Below are 19,814 nucleotides of genomic sequence, written 5' to 3'. Positions count from 1 at the left end.
TTAGGGTCAAGGAGTAGATTTTCTTTGTAAATCTGTAAGTGCATTAATTTTTGCAAAATCAAGTCAAATCCATATGTCCTCTAAAATATACATATTAAATGTTGAGAAGAAATCCTTTTTAGCAATTCTTTAGCATTTAAAGGCTTTTATTACATTGCAAGATAGACTCAGTATGGAAACGTCATAGGAATAAAGCTGGCGAATGTGTGTCAGTGATGTTTTCCTCTAAATAGAGGTGAGCTGATCATATAACTTCTATAAATTTCTTATTGTCGCTATATTTTATTATACCAATTATTCATTTTTCTTGTTACCCAAATTGCTTTATTTATTGGTAGTTATATAGATTATGAAACCATTATCTAGCATGGTTTTTAATAGCAACTGTTACTGTCATGCATTGGTGTAGGATATGACACATTTCACATGGAAAGCTGTGTTCTTATTTCAGTGGAGTTTTATTCCGGCCATATTTTCACTTGAAAGCCCAGTGGCAGCTGGGAAAGGAGAGTCTGGATCAATAACTGGGATATGATTTGCTTTCACTCCTGTTTTCCAGTTCTCAGGAGCTGTGACTACAGGGAGGGTTTTAAAAAACAAACAGACGAGAATGGATACCCTTATATACCAGGAAAATTCTTGCTGAACCTTCAGGATTTGACACAGGAGTCCCTTCCTAGTAGGTTTTAGCCTCTGACATTGTCGAGTAATTACCCTTGAATGTTTCAAGGATTCTGCCACTGTTTTATTTATTTATTTATTTTTTTCCTTTTGGAATTGACCTGAGGCCAGCTTGTCAGTTACTCAAGACAGCCCATGTCATTGCTTTTAATCTACCTTTTTTCTGCCTAAACCAACTTGATCACTGACCGTATTCATCAAAATTGGCCATAAAACTCTCAAACTATATTTCAAAAAATACAGTCATCTTCAGAAGACGTCATTTAGAAGAAGACGAAATGATGAAAACAGCTTAGAAATTGAGCTTAGATAATATCCTGGGGCTATTATGCCTGTAATACGCCAGGTGACTACACCTGCCGGGTGTGATATTAGAATGCTAGGTCTCCCCACCCGAAGCCTTTCTCTTCCTTGACCACTGGTGGGCTCCTACCCTCCCATCCTTCAAGACCCAGCTCACTTGTCCCTTTTGTGGGAACCTTCCCTGAATCCCTCTCTTCATCCCTAATGCCTTCTTCTCTTAAGACCCTCTGCCCTTGGGAGTTTGGTTAATAACTTAACCTTCTCACTACCCTGATTGACTGAGTGTCTTCAAGAAAAGTGTTTGGTGTATTTTGCTTGACTTTCTTCATATCCACCTGGGATGTTGAGCAGAGGAAGCCCTTGGGCAGTTTAGTTGAAGGGGGCACAGGAAACCCTTAGGTGGGTCAGACCTAGAAGTTGAAATCACCCCTTTATCTTAGAGCCTGGGGAAGTGGCCCTGTGAGCCAGCTGTGTGAAGTTGTCCTCCTGGATTAAAAACTTCTCAGGTTTGAATCCTGTGATCTGTCTGACCCAGGGACCCTAGCTGCCTCCTAATAACCTTTGCCTCCTTTGTTCATAGAGGGGTTCTTATCACTTTTGTCACACTGAGAGTTTACTTTCATGAATCGTTTCAGGAAGCCAGCTTATTTTGCCTCTCCTTTCCGAAAGAAAAAAAAAAAATCTGAGTTTAGTTTATTTCCTTAATACTTTGAGGTCTAGTTTAAAAGGCAACATTCCTCAGGGTAAGTTTGGCTGTTTTAACGCCTCAGTGGAAATAAAATTGTGTAGCAGAAAAATAAAAATGGAGAAAACGGGGAGTCTCATTTAAGAGTGGGGCGGACACTGGTCATTCCCTGGCCTGTTTGTCAACCCTGGGCCCACTTGTCACTTTCCAATTTTGTGGGCGTGTCATGGGAGCAGAGGGCAAGCTGCAGGTGATTGAAGAGAGGAGTTTCCTGTCATTACTGACACACTTTCTTTGACAGGAGGCTCGAGGGCTCAGCGAAGAGAAGTGGGGAGGGCAAGTTTAACTGCAGGCTCCAGCACAGATTTGTTCTAGGATGTCATCTGAGTCAAGGGGTTACATCTCCGTGCTGGGACCTTTGTGACTCAGGCTTTGAGCAAAGCTGTGTTAGCCCTGAAAGTAAAATGACCCTGGCTTCCCTAATTTTGTTTAGGCTTTATAAAAAATACTCTGTGCATTATATTAACTAAAGCTCTTTTAGTCGCTGAAAATCCGTCGGCTTCCGTAACCTGGAAGTCCCTGTGTCTCATGTTTCCAGTATGACTCGTTTCAGGGATTCCAGCCATGGCATTAGGGCGTGCTCACTCTCTCTCTGTCTCTGGCTCTCCTTGCCCATTTGTCAGGCCTCACGTGTGCAGGAGTCTGTTCATGGTGACCCCTTAAAGCTCTAGGCTTATATCTTCCTGTGCATGAAAAAAGAGAGCACTTCTCTTCTGATCATTCTGGCAGAAGTGTTAGGTTTGTTTTTTTTTTTCTTTTTAGGGCCTCACCCTTGGCACATGGAGGTTCCCAAGCTAGGGGTCAAATCAGAGCTACAGTTGCTGGCCTACACCACAGCCACAGAAATGTGGGATCCGAGCTGTGACTGCGACTATGCCACAGCTCACGGCAACACCAGATCCCCAACCCACTGAGCGAGGCCAGGGCTCGAACCCACTTCCTCATGTACCCTAGTTAGATTTGTTTCCACTCCACCACAACGGGAACTCCCAAAAGTGTTCAGAGTGGTCGCATGCTTTTCCTTGGACCAGTCAGCATAGCCACGGGGGTTAACTCTGATTGGCTGGGCCTGGGCCGCGGACCTCATGAATAAGGGGTAGAATCATCTCTGCCTAAACACAGGGCCTGAACCCCTGGAACGGAAGCTCTGGGAGAACAGGTATTTGAATTCTGTCAGTTTTGTTCACTGCTGGATCTTCAGCAGTTAGAACTGGATCTGTCTCTCAGGAGTGCATAAAAAAAGATCTGTCAAGTGAATGAATGAGTGTGGAGAAAGGCTGATTCTAAAGAAACATTGTGACGCTTTTACCAGAAAAGGAGGAAACACACGCCAGGCCCTCATAGAAGTTTGCCCGTCGTGCGTGCAGGCGAATGATGGCAGTAGTGATGTGAGCTCGTCACACTCTTAGCTCTGAGTGTATGAATCGATCCTCTTGAATTGATGTTGCACGTTATGCTCAAAACAGCAGGAGGAGCAGGTGTGGCGGGGATGGCGGTGGCGTGGGTCCACCTTCCACACATCCAGGAGCAGAGCCACCTCTGAACTGAAGACAGACCCTCAGGTTGCTGGCATTGGCTTACTCATTCCTCATTCGTACACTGTTGTGTTCCTGGCTTTGAGAAGAGCGACTGGCACGTAGAAGATGCTTGGAAAATAGTTTGTTAATGAGCGAGTGAATGGTTAATGAACCAAGCATTTGTCGAGTGCTCTCACATGCCAGGCTTTGTAAAAGGAACTGAAAATCCTGGGAATAAAAAAATGAAAGGGCAACGCAAATCAAAATGAAATCACACCTGTTTGGGTAGCAGTTGTCAAAAAGAGACAGTAATATGTGTTGACAAAGAGTGTGGAGACATCGGCACCTTCTTACACTGAGAGTGGGAATGTAAAATGGTACAGTGCTTCGTAGACCATTCTGGTAGTTCCTCAAAAGGTTATATATGTAAAATCATAGACAGGAATGGAGTCGTGATGCACACAACAACATAGACGGCCCTGAAGATCTACTCAGTGACGGAAGCTCGTCCCAAATGACCAGATGTTGAATGTTTATATGAAATGTCCAGAATGGACGAGCTCCTAAAGACAGAAGGTAGATTAGTTGCCAGGGGCTTGGGAGAGGGAAGAATAGAGAATGACTTCGAAGGAGTACAGGATTTCTTTGGGGGCTGATAAAAATGTTCCACAGTTAGGTTGTAGTGATGGGTGCACAGCTCTATGCATATGCTAAGCATCCCTGAATTGTAGTTTAAAAAGCTGAACTTTAGGGTATGTGCATTGTATCTCAATAAAACTGGCATAAGGAGTTCCCGTCATGGCTTAGTGGTTAACGAATCCGACTAGGAACCATGAGCTTGCAGGTTCGATCCCTGGCCTTGCTCAGTGGGTTAAGGATCCAGCGTTGCCATGAGCTGTGGTGTAGGTCACAGACAAAGGTCGGATCCCACATTGCTGTGGCTGTGGTGTAGGCTGGCAGCTACAGCTCCGATTAGACCTCTAGCCTGGGAACCTCCATATGCCGTGAGTGTGGCCCCAGAAAGGATGAAAAAGACAAAAAAAAAAAAAAGGTGACATAAAAGTGAATAAAACTGTCACTGCCCTCGAGGCACTTGTGGTGTAGACAGGGGAGAGCAGCTTCTCCATTGATGCCATGGATTAGTACAGAAGTGCTGATGTGTCTTGCTAGTTGGTCCATCTTAGAGACTCAGGCTGCCTTCCATGCCAGCTCACAGGCAGTGCGCCCAGCAGCAGACCAGAATGTCCCCCTCGTGGTCCTGGCACAGGGTAGAGGGGCGGTGGGGTGTATGGGTTGGGGGTGGGGCCCAGGGAGGGGATCCTGTTTACAATGGAGCATTGTGTTGACTGAGTGAAAGAGATCAGCCAGACCACGGATAGACATGTATAGATTTAGGTGCCAAATTTCTCTTCCCTTGATGACTCGTAAAGTAAAGAAGACTCTAATCTCAGAGTTCCCTCGTGACCCAGTGGGTTAAGGATCTGACGTTGTCACTGCAGTGGCTTGGTTGGGTTGCTGCCGTGGCACGGGTTTGATCCCCTGGCCCAGGAACTTCCACATGCCACAGGTGCGACCAAAAGAAAAAACGCAAACAGAAAACTTCCATCTCCATTCCCCAGACCTGACTCCATGGTGTCAAAACTACTTGCTGTCCCCTTAGGTTGCTGTGCTGCCACACACCTGGCCCAGAGAATGGCGTACACAAGTCAGAGAAGGCCTGATGGAGGAATGATGTTAGGGCTGGGTTTTGAAGGCTTCGCAAGTAGGGCAGGGGTAGAGGAGACGAGGGCCGAGGACCTTCCTGGGCAAAGGAAGCAAGCTCTGTGTGCAGAGGCAAAGCGTTCCCAGAACATCCTCAGGGAGGTTCTCTGTGGCTGTCGTGTGGGGACCGTGGTGGGGAGAGGAGGTGTGGTGCCCAGAGGTGTGATGGGAGGGGGGCGGATTGAGGCTGGCCCGGGAGCATTTAAGTGCCTTGTTTGCTGAGCTGAATTTGGGCGAGAGGGAGCCAGTAGCTGTTTTCCAACAGAACTACACCATCCGCTCGTTTTTAGAACTGCACAGGGCAGCATGGGTCAGGTCGACTGGAGTTTGGGAGCGCTCTTACGCTTGGGGGATTTAGAAGGAAACTCAAAGTGGGGAGAGCCTGAAAGCAGGTGTGGAAAAGGTGAGAAGGGGAGCTCAGTTTCTTGGAGAAACATTCTCCGGTAACATTGACAGAATTCAGGAGGAACAAGAAACCCATGAGGAGCTGCTCCCAGGTTTCCAGGCAGGGAATTCAGGAGAATGGCAGTGCCCCGTGAATTCTCAATTAGCATCCAGCCTCTGTGGAAGTGGACTCAGCTGCCCCTCTTCCCCCAGTTTATAGGGAGTATTAGACCCAGTGGCCTTGGACCCAGAACTGTCGTAAAATTATGTGAGGCAGAGACAAACGGAGCTGGCTTAAAAGCACCGGCTTTTGATTAGAGTCACAGCAGAGCTTCTTCTATATCTTTTCCTTTCTATATCCAGAGAGCATCCATTTTTCAATGGAATTTGTTATGTTTATATTATGGTTCTGGTGCTATTTCCCATCCTCCTTCATTCTCTCCTGTTCAGTGTTATTAATGATGATGAGAGTAAACAGGAGGAGGTAAGGAACAGAGGAAGGCCTGGAATTGGGTGGCGGGGGTCCCGGGGTGCGGGAGCACGTGTGCAGTGTGCACCAGAGTCCCTGCTGGGCCTCCACTTTTTGTCAGACCAAAGCATGGAGGACTTTGAGCTGATGGGACTGCGCTGATGAAAAACCACGTTTGGCAGAGAAGGACCCCAGTCTGCTGTAGATCAACAAGAAAAAGAGGCTGACTCTAAATAGTCTTTTCCTCTTTAGGGAGTTAGGACAGAATTGAGCAGGAATTTTCTTGAGTTGAGCCTGAGGTGCAAGATAAATGTAGACAGTATGTTGAAGGATTTTATTTATTTATTTTTTTCAATTTTTTAATTTTTTTGTCTTTCTGCTTTTCTAGGGCCGCTCCCGCAGCATAGGGAGGTTCCCAGGCTAGGGATCGAACGGGAGCTACAGCTGCCGGCCTACACCACAGCCACCGCAATGCCAGATCCGAGCTGTATCTGCGACCTATACCACAGCTCACGGCAACGCCGGATCCTTAACCCACTGAGCAGGGCCAGGGATCGAACCCACAACCTCATGGTTCCTAGTTGGATTCGTTAACCACACTGTGCCACGACAAGAACTCCTATTTTATTTTTTAAATTTTAATTTTTTTGTTGTTTTAAGGCTGCACCTGCAGCATATGGAAGTTCCCAGGCTGGGGGTTGAATCAGAGCTGCAGCTGCCGGCTTAGGCCACAGCTACATGAGATCCAAGCTGCGTCTCTGTGATCTACCTACACCGCAGCTCATGGCAACCCTGAATCCTTAACCTACTGAGCGAGGCCAGGGATTGAACCCGCATCCTCAAGGATACTAGTCGTGTTTACCACTGAGCCACAACGGGGGCTCCAAAGGATTTTATTTTAAATCTTGCACAGAAGCTACATACCCAGGGTGAAATAGGTTCCACATAAAACAGTGTGAGGTGTGCGGTTGTGTTTCTGGGGAAATGGAGGGCGGGTTACAAAGGGTCTCAAGCGTATAGAAGGGGCCCTGGAGTGTGCTTGGAGGGGCAAATGAAGCCTTCCCAAAGAGGAGCCATCCACCCTGAGTCTCAAAGGAGGAGCAGGCATTTGCCAGGAAGCGGAAAGGCCTGCGGAGAATGTGTGCAGGTCCATGGAATGTGACATGCGTGGCCAGAATAATCGCTCATGCGCATGTATGTCGCTTTCCTCTTCCAAAGCCCTCCCTTCCTTATTCAGTGGTTCTCAGCCTTGGCCACACCAAGAGGACAGTTTAATACCCTAACTGGGCCCAAGCCCAGCCTAGTTGAATCAGAATTGGGGAATGGGGCCTAAGCTTCTCTGCTTTTTAAAAGCTCCCCAGGGTGCGCGCACACAGCGAAGGTTGAGGGCAATTCCTTGCATTACACACCTGTTCCCTTACCTTTCGGAGACCTCTGCCCCTTGACCTGTTCCTCCCCTCCCCCCGCCGCCCTTCTCCCTCCTCCCAGCTCCATCTCCCGGCCTCCCCAGGCCAGATCCTGGCGTGCAGTCCTCATGGTTCCCACGCGCACGCCTGGTACCTTAATCACGTGCCTGTCCCTTTCCTTTCTAGAAATCCCACGCCACAGATGGCCTTTGCATTTCGTTGCTAGTGTCTTTGGTTGACCAAAAGCTTTTTTGATGTAGTTTGGGTTTGTGGCCTTTGCTTGTGGTGTCAGATGCAGAATATCATTGCCAAGATCTGTGTCAAGGAGCTTACCCCCTACCCCATGTTTTGCTTCAGGAGTTGTGTGTGTGTTAATGGGTTCATTTTTGTGTGTGTGTGCACGGTAGTGTCCAGTTTTAGTCTTTTGCAGGCGGTGTCCAGTTGTCCCAACACCACTGATTGAAGAGACTGCCCTTGCCCCGTTGTGTAATCTTGGCCGCTTCATAAATGAATTGACCCTGTGTGTGTGTGGGGGGGGGGGGGCCTCATTTCTGGGCTCTCTGTTCTGGTCCATTGATCTACATGTATTTTTATCTCATCAAACATCAGTGGGTTTTTTTAAGTCACTCACTCTGTTTCTCCCTTGTGACTGTTTCTAAGTTTTGTCCCTCTCTTCGCATTTCCCTAAACTGCCTCCCCTCAGGGGAAGACTTTATCTTCATAGAGAAAATGGAGGCTTTCAGTTTGGCTTTTCCACAGTGTTGTGTCACTGCCCTGACATACGTGCCTGTCCTCATCCTCACTCCCTCTCCTTTCCTCTCGAATCTTGGGCGAGGCTGACTCCTCCTCCTCTGCTGTGATCCCTCCTCTCCCCTCATCATCCAGATTCTACCTTTTTTTTTTTTTTTTTTTCTGCCATACCCATGGCACATGCAAGATCCTGGGCCAGGGATCAAACCTGTGCTGCAGCAGTGACCCAAGCCACAGCAGTGACCATACCAGGTCCTTAACCCACTGCATCACAAGAGAACTCCCAGATTGTACCTTTTTGGTCTGTCCCTCTTTTATATTTTTGCTTTTCCCCTTTCTGCTGGCCTCTGCTTTTCCAGACTATATAAAAAAATAAATAATAAAATAAAACATGGCTTGGACTCTCACTTTATTTTTTTTAAAAATTTAAATTTATTTTTGGCTTTTTTGGGGCCGCACCTGCAGCATATGGAGGTCCCCAGACTAGGGGTCAAATTGGAGCTACGGCTGCCGGCCTACACCATAGCCACAGCAATGTGAGATCCAAGCCTTGTCTGCTACCTACACTACAGCTCACAGAAATGTCGAATCCTTAACCCACTGAGCGAAGCCAGGGATCAAACCCAGATCCTCATGGACACTAGTTGGGTTCGTTAACTGATGAACCATGATTCGAACTCCTTTTTTCTTGAACTCTTACTTTAGAAAGCAAAAATTCGGAGTCTCCTTTGTGGCTCACTGGTTAGTGAACCCAACTAGGATCCGTAATGATGCAGGTTCGATCCCTGGCCTCGCTCAGTGGGTTAAGGATCTGGTGTTGCTGTGAGCTGTGGTGTAGGTTGCAGACATGGCTCAGATCCCATGTTGCTGTGGCTGTGGCGTAGGCCGGCTTCTCTAGTTCTGATTTGACCCCTCCATATGCCGAAGGCGTGGCCCTAACAAGGAAAAAAAAAAAAATTCTTCTAATCACCGTAGATCATCCTCCAGTGGCTTTCTCTTTCCTGCCTTTTTTAAAAAAAAAAAAAAAATAGTGAAGTTCCTTAAAGTTCACTCTCTGCCCACCTCTGCCACCCCCTCCTGTAGCTGATATGACAGAAGCCAGCACTGTCCTCATAATCTCTCAGTGCACCTGACTTTTTTCCAGTCCTCATCGCTAAATCCAGGTGCCTGACGGAAACCTCATCTTAGGTTCTGGTCAAAAGATGAATGACCGGAGCGCAGAGCTGGCACTACAGCAGTGACGGAAGACACACACATACGTACCTAAGTCTCATGCCGTCCTTGAGCTGGCACTGACAACAGTGACAGAAGACGCCTCCCAACACGTATACACGTACCTAAGTCTCATGCCCTCCTCGAGCTGGCACTCACAGCTGGCACTAACAGCAGTGACAGAAGACACCCCCCCACACACACACATGAACCTAAGTCTCTCGTGCCCACCTCATTGTCTCCCTACCCGACTGGACTGTTCCCATAGGCTTCCAGCTGGTCTCTGCGCCTGGGCTTTGTTCTCCTTGGTAAAGGGCAGAGTTGGGCTCTAATACCAGCTAGAAGAGCATGAAGACGGAGCCAGCCTCCCTCTCTGGTTACAGAGACACCCTCTGCCTCCCCTTTTCTGCTCTTTCCCTGACAGCCACTGATGTTTTAATTGCCCGTTTGACGTCTCCTCTGTATTGCCTTTTGTCACTCATCTCCTTCTTGGAGAATATGTCATAGCAAAGCCGCCCTTTCCCACCCCCACGTAAAGGAGCACAGCACACATGGGGTCACGTCCATACACGTGGAGCAGGACTCTGCCCTGTCCCTCTCCTGCCCTCTTTTCCACCCCTCCTTTCATGTCCAGATTTGCTGATTCCCCAGATGATAACCTACCCTCTCTTACCTTCGGATCCTCTCCCACTTGAAGCGGGAAGACTGCTTATTCCTTTGCGACCTGGTTGGTTAGGTCACTTATCGTATGTTTGTCTAAGGCTGAAAGCACTTGGCAGGCGGGATCCTGTGTGTCTTGGTTTCCACCTTCTCGGGGGCACGGCGCCAGGTGAGAAGAATGTGCTCAGGACCTCAGGCTGGGGGCGCGGTGGTCGGAGGCGGAGAAGTGTGCGGGCAGGAGGGAGCTGTGGGCTGGTGATAATCCCGGATGTGCGCTGCGCTCTTAACCTTCACACCAGGCATTAGGTTCCCTGCTTGACAGCTACCTCCGTCAGTCCTCGAAGCTCCGTGAGGTGTAGGTACTATCACTGTCCTGATTTTATAGTAAAGGAAAGGGATGTTTAAGTTACTTGTCTGTTATGTCAAGGGTTCTTAGGCTTTTTTTTTTTTTTTTTTTTTTTTTTTTTTTTGGTATACGCGAGTTCCCAGGCTAGGGGTTGAATCGGAGCTGCAGCTGCCAGCCTACACCATACCCGAGCCGCACCTGCTACCTACACTGAAGCTTGCGGCAGTGCTGGATGCTTAATCCACTGAACGGGGCCAGGGATCGAACCTGCATCCTCATGGATACTAGTTGGGTTCATAACCCACTGAGCCACAGGAGGGACTCCCTCTTAGGCTCTTTTGACTCCAGAGAAAACAGCTAAATGTCAGGAGGTTTAAAGAGACATTTTACAGTTTTCTTTCAGAAAGAACTGCATACTTCTTCTAAAATCTAAGGATTTTTTTTTCTCTTAATTAAACCCCTCTAGACCCAATTTCTTTATCCCTTCTTATTAGCCTGCTACTCTCTCTGTGTCTACACAACAGGACGGTTTCTATGACTCAGGCCAGACGGCTGGTTAATTTGGGAGCCTCCACAGACAGCCCTGGGCCATGCCACTTGGATAAAAAGGCTGAGGGTCACTTGCATTTATCGTTATGCACTGTGTGAACCTCTTAGCAGGCAGCTCTCATTTTAATCTTCACAGCAGCCAGGGACTATCACTGTCCCCATTTTTCAAAGAGACTGAGGGTCCGGTGTCCTGGATCAGCTAGGAAGTGGCCTGGACCCGGCTTGTGCCTCATGTCTCTGACCCGAGTTCTGTGCTCTCATCCCTGTGGGCACTGCCTCCCCGTTTTCAGGGGCTTCCTTCCTGCAGCCTTGGTCTGTCTAAGAAGTTGCTAACCTCTACCTGCTTCATGACCCTACTGAGCCTAGCCCATAGCCTGGCTGATGTCTTAACTGTACAGACAACTGTGTACGTTGTAGGATGAACTGGCTGCCTTAGTTCTAGGTCTGAACCTTCTGTTTGGCTTCCAGATGATACCATCATATAATATCTAAGACACGTTCAAATTGCGTCCAGGCTCTTGAGCTATAAACACAGCCTCTTCAGAGCTGTTCTGTATAGGAAGCTCCTCTTGTTCTAACTCAATCCTCCCAAACTTCCCCTTTATGATTTCAAGCAAAAAGAAGCGTTACAAAGGGTGGTGGGAGCCAAAAGATGAAAACAGGGCTTAAAGGTTTTTTATGTGTCATGTCCAGGATATAAAAAGCTACTTAAATATTAAATCACCTAGAGATTTGGAGGCTATTCTTTCTGCAAATGTTTATGGTTATAAACAAAGTAAACTTCTCTTGTGAACAACATCGTTAGAATATAGTATCTTGTATAGTATAGCCTCATAGACATTTTTTGTCATACCTTCTGAAAAGCCAGCAGATGGCCAGCTTTCTCATAAAAATGTCACTCCAAATACCCAAGAGTCTAAATATAATTTCCTCTGCGTGCCCATGTTACAGCCGTGTGTCTCTGGGAAAACTTCATGTAGGTTCAAGGTGGACCCTTTTCATATCACATGCTGCTCTAGAGTGAGGTTGAATTATTAATTGAAACGTTTTCCATAAAGTGGTAGAAATAGCCAAAACAGTATAAGAATTTTTCTTAAAAAAATCTAGTCGTCAGTATTGTTTACTAGATTTTAAGTGCAGGCCAAGTGCTGAGGTAGGTGCCGAGTAAACAGGAATCCTTATAAATAATAATTCTGAAGAACAGGGCCCAAAGTCTAACCACTTGGGGTTACAGCCCTTAACTCTCCCTGTGGGCCACATGGTCATTTGGTAGATAAAGACACTGCCTGGAGTGTTACAGGTGTTGCCTGCTTTCTGAGAAGCACACAGACTCTAGGATGAGTGAATAACTTGGTTCTAAAATAGCCCATCCATGGAGTTCCTATCGTGGCTCAGTGATTAAGGATTCCGACTAAGTACCATGAGGTTGTGTGTTCGATCCCTGGCCTCGCTCAGTGGGTTAAGGATCCGGCGTTGCCGTGAGCTGTGGTATAGTTTGCAGATGTGGCTTGGATCCTGAGTTGCTGTGGCTGTGGCTGTGGCCGGTGGCTACAGCTCCAATTAGACCCCTAGCCTGGGAACCTCCATATGCTGTGGATGCAGCCCTAAAAAGGACAGAAAGACAAAAAAAAAAAAGAAAGAAAGAAAAAAGCCCATCCTGAGTATTGAATAATGGAAAGGGATACTTCTGAGCTCCACATAGGAGACTGTTCTTTTTTTTTTTTTTTTTTTTTTTTTTTTTAAGATGGCTGCACCCATGACCTATGGAAATTCCAGGCCAGGGACTGAATCTGAGCTGCAGCTACGGCTTACACCACAGCTGTGGCAACACTGGAACCTTTAACCCACTGCACTGGGCAGGGATTGAACCTGCACCTCTGCAGTGACCTGAGCCACTGCCGTCAGAATCTTAACCCACTGTGCCACAGCAGGAATTCGTCAGGAGACCATTCTTAGCTGCCCCTCCCCTGTGGAGGTTCCCTGTGGAGGAGGAGGGAGTTGTCACAATACGATTTCAGGAATGTTAGGAGCTGTGCCTTGGTTCATCTGCTGCTGCCGTAGAGCCTGTGAAGGTCTCCAGAGGGCAAGGGATCAGATCAGAAGGAAGTCATTCCTCATAGACTGCAAAATCTGGAACCTCAGGAATTCTTGCTGATGAATTTTATTCCCTTCCAGCCTGAGAAACCTTTCTTTCTCCCTAGCAAGAGCCACATGGAATAAATCACTGATGAGGTGAACAATATTTGAGATAAATGCAACTGTCAGATAGTTTCCTAGGAGTTCTGCAAGGGCACGTGGTGACTGCAAACAGCTCAATTTGTGTTTTAATTCAGTGAAATATATTCAGACTCCTTCGGGGGCTGTAACATGTCTGGAGCCAAGGGCTCAGGACTACCTTAGTAGTAGTAGTTTTATGTGCATTGTCTTTGTTCCTGAGCAATTAAGCCATTTCTCCCAAATTTCTGTTTAGTACAAACACTAAGCCTAGGTCAGAAATGGTCACAAAGACATTATCAAGCGCTAATGGAGGTTTGACTTTTTTCTTTCCCTGGCATTCAGAACCCGATTTCTAAACATGTTGAGAAAAATTACCTTGGATGTATGGTGCTTCATTGAACAGTGACCTTTCAGGTTAATTAAGAAAGCTGCAGCCCCAGAGGATTTTTGAGCAACTTTTTTTGTTGCCTGAGGGGACGGCAGAATAGAAATTGTGGTGTAAATGTTTAGAAAGGGGATGATTTTCAAGGTTGTGAAAAATGAAGGCCAGCTGCCAGAAGAAAATGCTTTCATATGAATTCGAGAGAGAGAGAGACTTATTTATTCTAAGGGAAATTTGGACCCTTAGACCTCTTAGCTTTCCTATAAATTGGCTCTTGTGTAGCCCCTTTAAGCCTTTTATTTGCTCCTGTTAAACGTATGAGCAAATGGTGAAAAGAAAACCAGAAAATGGATCAGTTCTACAAGAGCGGCAGTGGAAGCAATAGTTCTTTCAGTTTTCGGTCTTAAAATGTTTGCTCACTCTCTATGCGTAGTGGAATAAAGCCAAGCATCTAATGACCAGTTGTCCTTTTTTTTTTTTTCTTTCCAGCGGACTCAGGTGTAGACACTTTGGCAGTGTTTATGGCCAGCAGCGGAACCACAGACGTCACGAATCGGAACAGTCCAGCCACACCACCAAACACCCTTAATCTCCGTTCCTCCCACAATGAACTGTTGAACGCTGAAATCAAACACACCGAAACCAAGAACAGCACACCCCCCAAGTGCAGGAAAAAATATGCATTAACTAACATCCAGGCGGCAATGGGCCTCTCGGATCCGGCTGCACAGCCCCTGCTGGGAAATGGCTCTGCCAACATTAAGCTGGTGAAGAATGGGGAGAACCAGCTCCGGAAGGCTGCAGAGCAAGGGCAGCAGGACCCCAACAAAAACGTCAGCCCCACTGCAGTCATCAACATAACTTCTGAGAAGTTGGAGGGTAAGGAGCCCCACGCACAGGAGTCCTCGGGCTGTGAGATTTTACCCTCCCAGCCCCGGAGAACCAAGAGCTTCCTGAATTACTATGCAGACCTGGAAACCTCAGCCAGGGACCTCGAGCAGACCTCGGGCAACCAGCACGGGGCCGTGGAAGAGAATTCCCAGCCAGGCCAGGGCCAGGCCTCCACCGTCCTTGGGAATGGCGCTTTGCTGCTGCAGAAACCAAACAAGCCCCAGTTCAGCCCCGAGGATGGCCACCTAGCCACGGTGTCCTCCAGCCCGGAGACCAAGAAGGATCACCCGAAGACGGGGGCCAAAACCGATTGCGCGCTGCACCGGATCCAGAACCTGGCGCCGAGTGACGAGGAGTCCAGCTGGACGACACTGTCCCAAGACAGCGCCTCCCCCAGCTCCCCGGATGAGACAGGTACCCCTGGGAAAGGTGTAGCCTAAAGTGGCACTTTCTTTGGGTGTCTTCATTTGCTGGTGGAGTTAATCTGTACCCCTACCCACCCCCAACTCCCCCCCAAAATTTTTTTTCACTTGCAGGTAGAGAAAAACATGAGCCTCTTGGGATAAAGTGGAGGTAGAATCATGTGGAAAATATGATCAGATTCCTCAGTGATTTCCTTTTGATTCCTACGTAGAATGTTTGTCCTGGGAAGCATTTTCATAAAAGAAAGAGGTCCCTGGTGTTAAGAACAAGAAAGCATTGTCTGTTTAGAAATTATGCTGCCAGTGGTTTAGGTAATAAGCCATTTCTACATACTGTCTAGGTAGAAATAGTGGATTTTGTTAAGGAAGGTTTAATAGTGGATTTTGTTAAGGTGGGTGATAAAAGACAGTTGCCAGGGGCGGGGCTGTAGCCTGAAAAAGAGAACCAACTATTTTAAAGTTCTCAGAAAAACTGATGTATGCTCCAGCTAATGCAAAGTTTCAGGTTGAACAAGTTGAAAGTCTCTTCATTAAAGACATTTCCCTTTTGACCTTTCCTGGGGAACATTTCATTAGCCTTATTCAGGTGACATTTGAAAGTGAGAAAGTGGTGTTTCTTTTAAAATCTGTGTGGGAAGTTTGGGGTTTTAACTAGTTGAGACCAGTCTTTCTTGACTTTGGTCTGTATTTGTAACCTCTTGGGATTTTTCAGAGGAGGGGCACTTGTGAGAGTAATGAACAGGTCCCTCAAAATCAGCTGCTTTTAACCTCATCTTCTCATAGCCTCTGTTTTACTGATCGTAAGATGAAAAGACGTGGGGAGCAGTATTGGGTCTGAATTCACTATAAACAAGCACTTGCAAAGGCATATTTCTTGAACCTGTCCCTGTGTCTGGTGGGTCCCACGGCTGCGTAAATGGGATGAGGATAAGACAGAACCCCCAGGGAAGGGAATGGCATTTTCCCAGCCTATAAGGCAGAGAAGTCTCAAGGTCTACCAATAGGAAAAGAGAAGGACAAAGTAAGACATTAACTTCTTAAAACAACAACAACAACAACAAAAACCTGTTTTTGAAGTGCCCTTTAAAATCGAAGTGCTTTCTGGAGTTCCCGTCGTGGCTCAGTGATTAATGAATCTGACTAGGAACCATGGGGTTGCAGGTTCGATCCCTGGCCTCGCTTAGTGGGTTAAGGATCCGGCATTGCCGGGAGCTGTGGTGTAGGTCGCAGACAAGGCTCAGATCCCGTGTTGCTGTGGCTGTGGCGCAGGCCGACAGCTACAGCTCCGATTCGACCCCTGGCCTGGGAACCTCCATATGTCTTTTTGTCCCTAGAAAAGGCAAAAAGACAATAAATAAATAAAATAAAATCACAATGCTTTCCATGACCGATCGCCTCAGCCTCTTTCGCTGGCTATGGAAGCAGGGAGGGTGAGATGGGATGGTTTCATCTCATGAATGTCTGGACCTGCACATTATTGGAGTCGTACTTAGGTTTAGTAATGTCACTGAGTTCACAACTCTTAGTTTTTACATTTAAGAGAATTCATGTCCTGTCTGAGATGATGGACACTCTCACCTCACCTGCCTGTGTTTGAATCTATACGAACGACTTCCTGAGTATCTCACGTCCAAACCCAACCTCGTGTGTCCCGCACCCGCCACCAAGGCCACGGTCTTCCTCAGGCCGTGGCTGCCTTTCTGTGGCTCTTCCAGGCCCTGTGTTCCCTCTTACACTCAAATTTTAAATTTTGCTGAAAGGAACTACGTAACATAAGTCCCCCCTGTTCCTCACTCTAACCCCCTTTTCCCCAGGGACAATCACTATTTTTTTTAAGAAACCATTTTAGATATATACCCACATATATAATACATTTTATGACATACTCATATTTTATACTGATATTTTTATTTACTTTTATAATTATATATATGTGTGTATATATGTATTTGTCTTTTTAGGGCTGCACCCGAAGCATATGGAGGTTCCCAGGCTAGGGGTTGAGTTCCAGCTGTGGGCGCCAGCCTACACCACAGCCACAGCAACACGGGATCTGAGCAACATCTGCAAACTACACCACAGCTCAGGGCAACACCAGGTCCTCAGCCCCCTGAGTGAGGCCAGGGATCGAACTTGCGTCCTCATGGATACTACTCAGATTTGTGTCCCCTGAGCCACAGTGGAAACTCCTATAATGATATTTTTAAAGAGTCCTTACTTTTTAGAGATTCATACTAAAGCATAGTCATAATATACTAATATAAATAATACTGTGTATAGGATTTTGCCCATAAGCTGATCCTTGTTAAAGGTAGGTATGTAACAGTTTACTATTCTGTTCTAATTTTATATGTTTAAAAATTTCCACGGTAAAAATTAAAACAAAAAAATTGACTCCAATTACATTCTTTTATGAATGCTGTGGCTTTTTCCACCAAAGTATGTATTTTGCAGATCAGTCCATATCAGGACATAGCATGTTTCTACCTTAGGCTGAATTTTTTAAGCATTAGGCATGCTCTTCCACTCTCTTCAGGCTCCATGATCTATTTCACGATCCTGCGCTGCTGAGTGTTTAGAGCATATCTGTTCATGGTCCTGTCGCTTATTGAGAGGGTCAGTGGAGAGTACCAAGTTTAAACTGAACCCGTGCCCTGGCTCTGTGCACTGCCACTCTCTCCCGGGAACCTTCCTGGGGTCCCCTTGGTTCAACCTCATGTGCTCAGTGTCCTGGTGTTACTTGCTGCTCAGCATGCGATGCGAGCTGGATTAGAGTTTTATGACAGGTTGAGAGGATACATTCATTTTTCATTCAAGTGGAAGATCTTTGAATTTTAAAGTAAGAATAACAGTACGGTGATAGCCTGTGATGGGTCACTCACGATAGACCTTTCCAATCAGATGTGCTTGAAAGAATGGGTTAGCTGTGACCCAGCTCTAAAGCTGTAAGATTGAGTTTTTTACAAAGGCTAGAAGCCATACCTTCAAAATGATCACTTTGGGATCTCTACCTATTTCAGCATAATGCGATATCTCAACATGTTAATATTAATGCTACTTGGGAATTCTTTTGGAATTTCCTCAGAGCCAGTTGCGAACTCCTACTGAAAAGATACTTCTTCACTTCATGATCACACAAATCACATAAATTAGTGGGTCAATAAAAAAATTGCAACATTGTTTTTTTTTATTTCATATTGTTCGTGCTTACAACGATCACAGTCAATTTAAATTATATATTTTTTGGAGTTCCTGTTGTGGCTCAGTGGTTAGCGAAACCAACTAGCATTGATGAGGACGCCAGTTCAATCCCTGGCCTTGTTCAGTGGGTTCCGTTGCCGTGAGCTGTGGTGTAGGTCGCAGACATGGCTTGGATCTCAAGTTGCTGTGGCTGTGGTGTAGGCCGGAGGCTATAGCTCCGATTCGACCCCTAGCCTGGGAACCTCCATATGCTGAAGGTGCAGCCCTAAAAGGCAAAAAGACAAAAATAAATAAATAAATAAATTATACATTTTTTGTTTCACTTCTGATGGTGAAATCATTATTATATATGTTGTACATCATATATGTTTATAAATATGTGCATATATGTATAATAAACACCAGTAGTAATTATTGAAAGACAATAATAAATAAGAGCAAATATTTTGTAAGATACCAGTATGCAGTGCCATGGTACATATATAAAAAGTGTCCATATTTGCTTCGTCACTATGTGTGAAGGAAAGACTCATTATAGTGGTGAATGTTTTATGACTAAATCATGGCACAGTTCTCTTTGGATTGAACAGTGTGCTTTGGGAAGCCTAGAAAAATAAAACAGACTCATTTCTATCCTCGGAGCATCCTTTCCAGGTTAGAATGCTGTTTATGAAATAAATGCACCGCCTCGCCCAGAGACTGACCACTTTCTATTTCCCTTTCTTCCTGAATCGCCCACAGTACCATGCTAGTAAAATTTTTTGCACACACATGTATATGCTGTGTTCCTCCTCTTTTCCTCCCATGTTGTCTGACCTTTGAGGAACAGGAGGTTATTAGAAGGGGAAAAAATAACACCAGTGACATTACTAAGTTTCATAGGAATTTGGAAAGTTCAAAAGAATGCCTTGGCATTGATTTTGAAAGAAGGAGTTGTGTCATTTTGGTACTTGAAAGTGGAAACTTTCAGTCTGTTCAGGTTTTTGTCAGAGATGCAGTCCCCTCAGTGGCCCTAGGTATGTATGCTCAGATGGCTCAGATACATATAGGTTGATCAGATGGTGTGTAGTCACTGCATGTGTCACCTGGCCTTTTATGTTTGCTTAATGAAATTCTTTGAAAGACACAACATTTTGATGCCTGGGTATAGGTTTCAGTGCCTAGTTTGTACCAACAGGTAACTTCTATTTAATTGGAGGCTTAATAAAAGTGAAGATACAGAACATAAAACTGAGTGGATCTTGTGAAATAGTCATTTCAAAATTAGGTTCATTACTAAGGTGTACAAAGCCAGGATATACATCAAGAAAACCAAATCTAGATGGTGGGGCAGTGGGCCTAGTGCTGCATTAACTTAATTTTTGAGAACGTGGACTCTAGAGTCAACTGCCTAAGTTCAAATCTCCACTGGGTTCCTTGTTGGCAATTCACATGGCTTCTCCTCTGTCAACTGGGGCTGCTAGGAGGGTTTTAGTAAACATATATTGTGAAGATGAAGTGAGAGCATCTTTGAAGAGCTCTTAGAACAGTGTCTGGCATATAATAAGAGCTTAATAAATATTAGTGCTTATTATTGTTAGTGAGGTCGTTATCAGTATAGCACTGGGTTATGAAAGTTTACCTCTCTCAGGAGTTCCTGTTGAGGCTCAGTGGTTAACGAACCCAACTAGTATCCATGAGCATGCAGGTTCAATCCCTGGCCCTGCTCGGTAGGTTAAAGACCCAGTGTTGCTGTGAGCTATGGAGTAGGTTGCTGATGCGGCTCGGATACTGCATTGCTGTGGCTGTGGTGTAGGCCAGCGGCTACAGCTCTGATTCGACTCCTAGCCTGGGAACCTCCATATGCCTCGGGTGAGACCCTAAAAAAAGACAAAAAAAAAAAAGTTTACCTCTCTCTTAATTATGAATTACCCATGTT

The 19,814-nt window shown here is 45.9% G+C and overlaps 1 protein-coding gene across 50 annotated transcripts in view; it reads left to right on the top strand.

Annotated features, from left to right (window-relative positions):
• The window catches only part of APBB2 (amyloid beta precursor protein binding family B member 2), a 380,374-nt gene that overhangs the window by 177,243 nt on the left and 183,317 nt on the right, over window positions 1–19,814 (top strand). For all 50 annotated transcript variants that reach the window (XM_084971889.1, XM_084971870.1, XM_084971863.1 and 47 more), the window contains one exon: window positions 13,872–14,687. In XM_084971889.1, coding sequence (XP_084828015.1) covers window positions 13,872–14,687 — 816 coding nt within the window. The remainder of the gene's footprint in view (window positions 1–13,871; window positions 14,688–19,814) is intronic.

The sequence above is a fragment of the Sus scrofa genome, chromosome 8 (assembly GCF_054392235.1).
Source record: "Sus scrofa isolate SSC_HxYL_T2T_F1_AM1 chromosome 8, Sscrofa_HxYL_maternal_Yorkshire_Landrace_v2.0, whole genome shotgun sequence".
NCBI lineage: Eukaryota > Metazoa > Chordata > Mammalia > Artiodactyla > Suidae > Sus > Sus scrofa.
The sequence above is the reverse complement of the archived record's forward strand: the minus strand, read 5'-3'. Positions and strand labels throughout refer to the sequence as shown.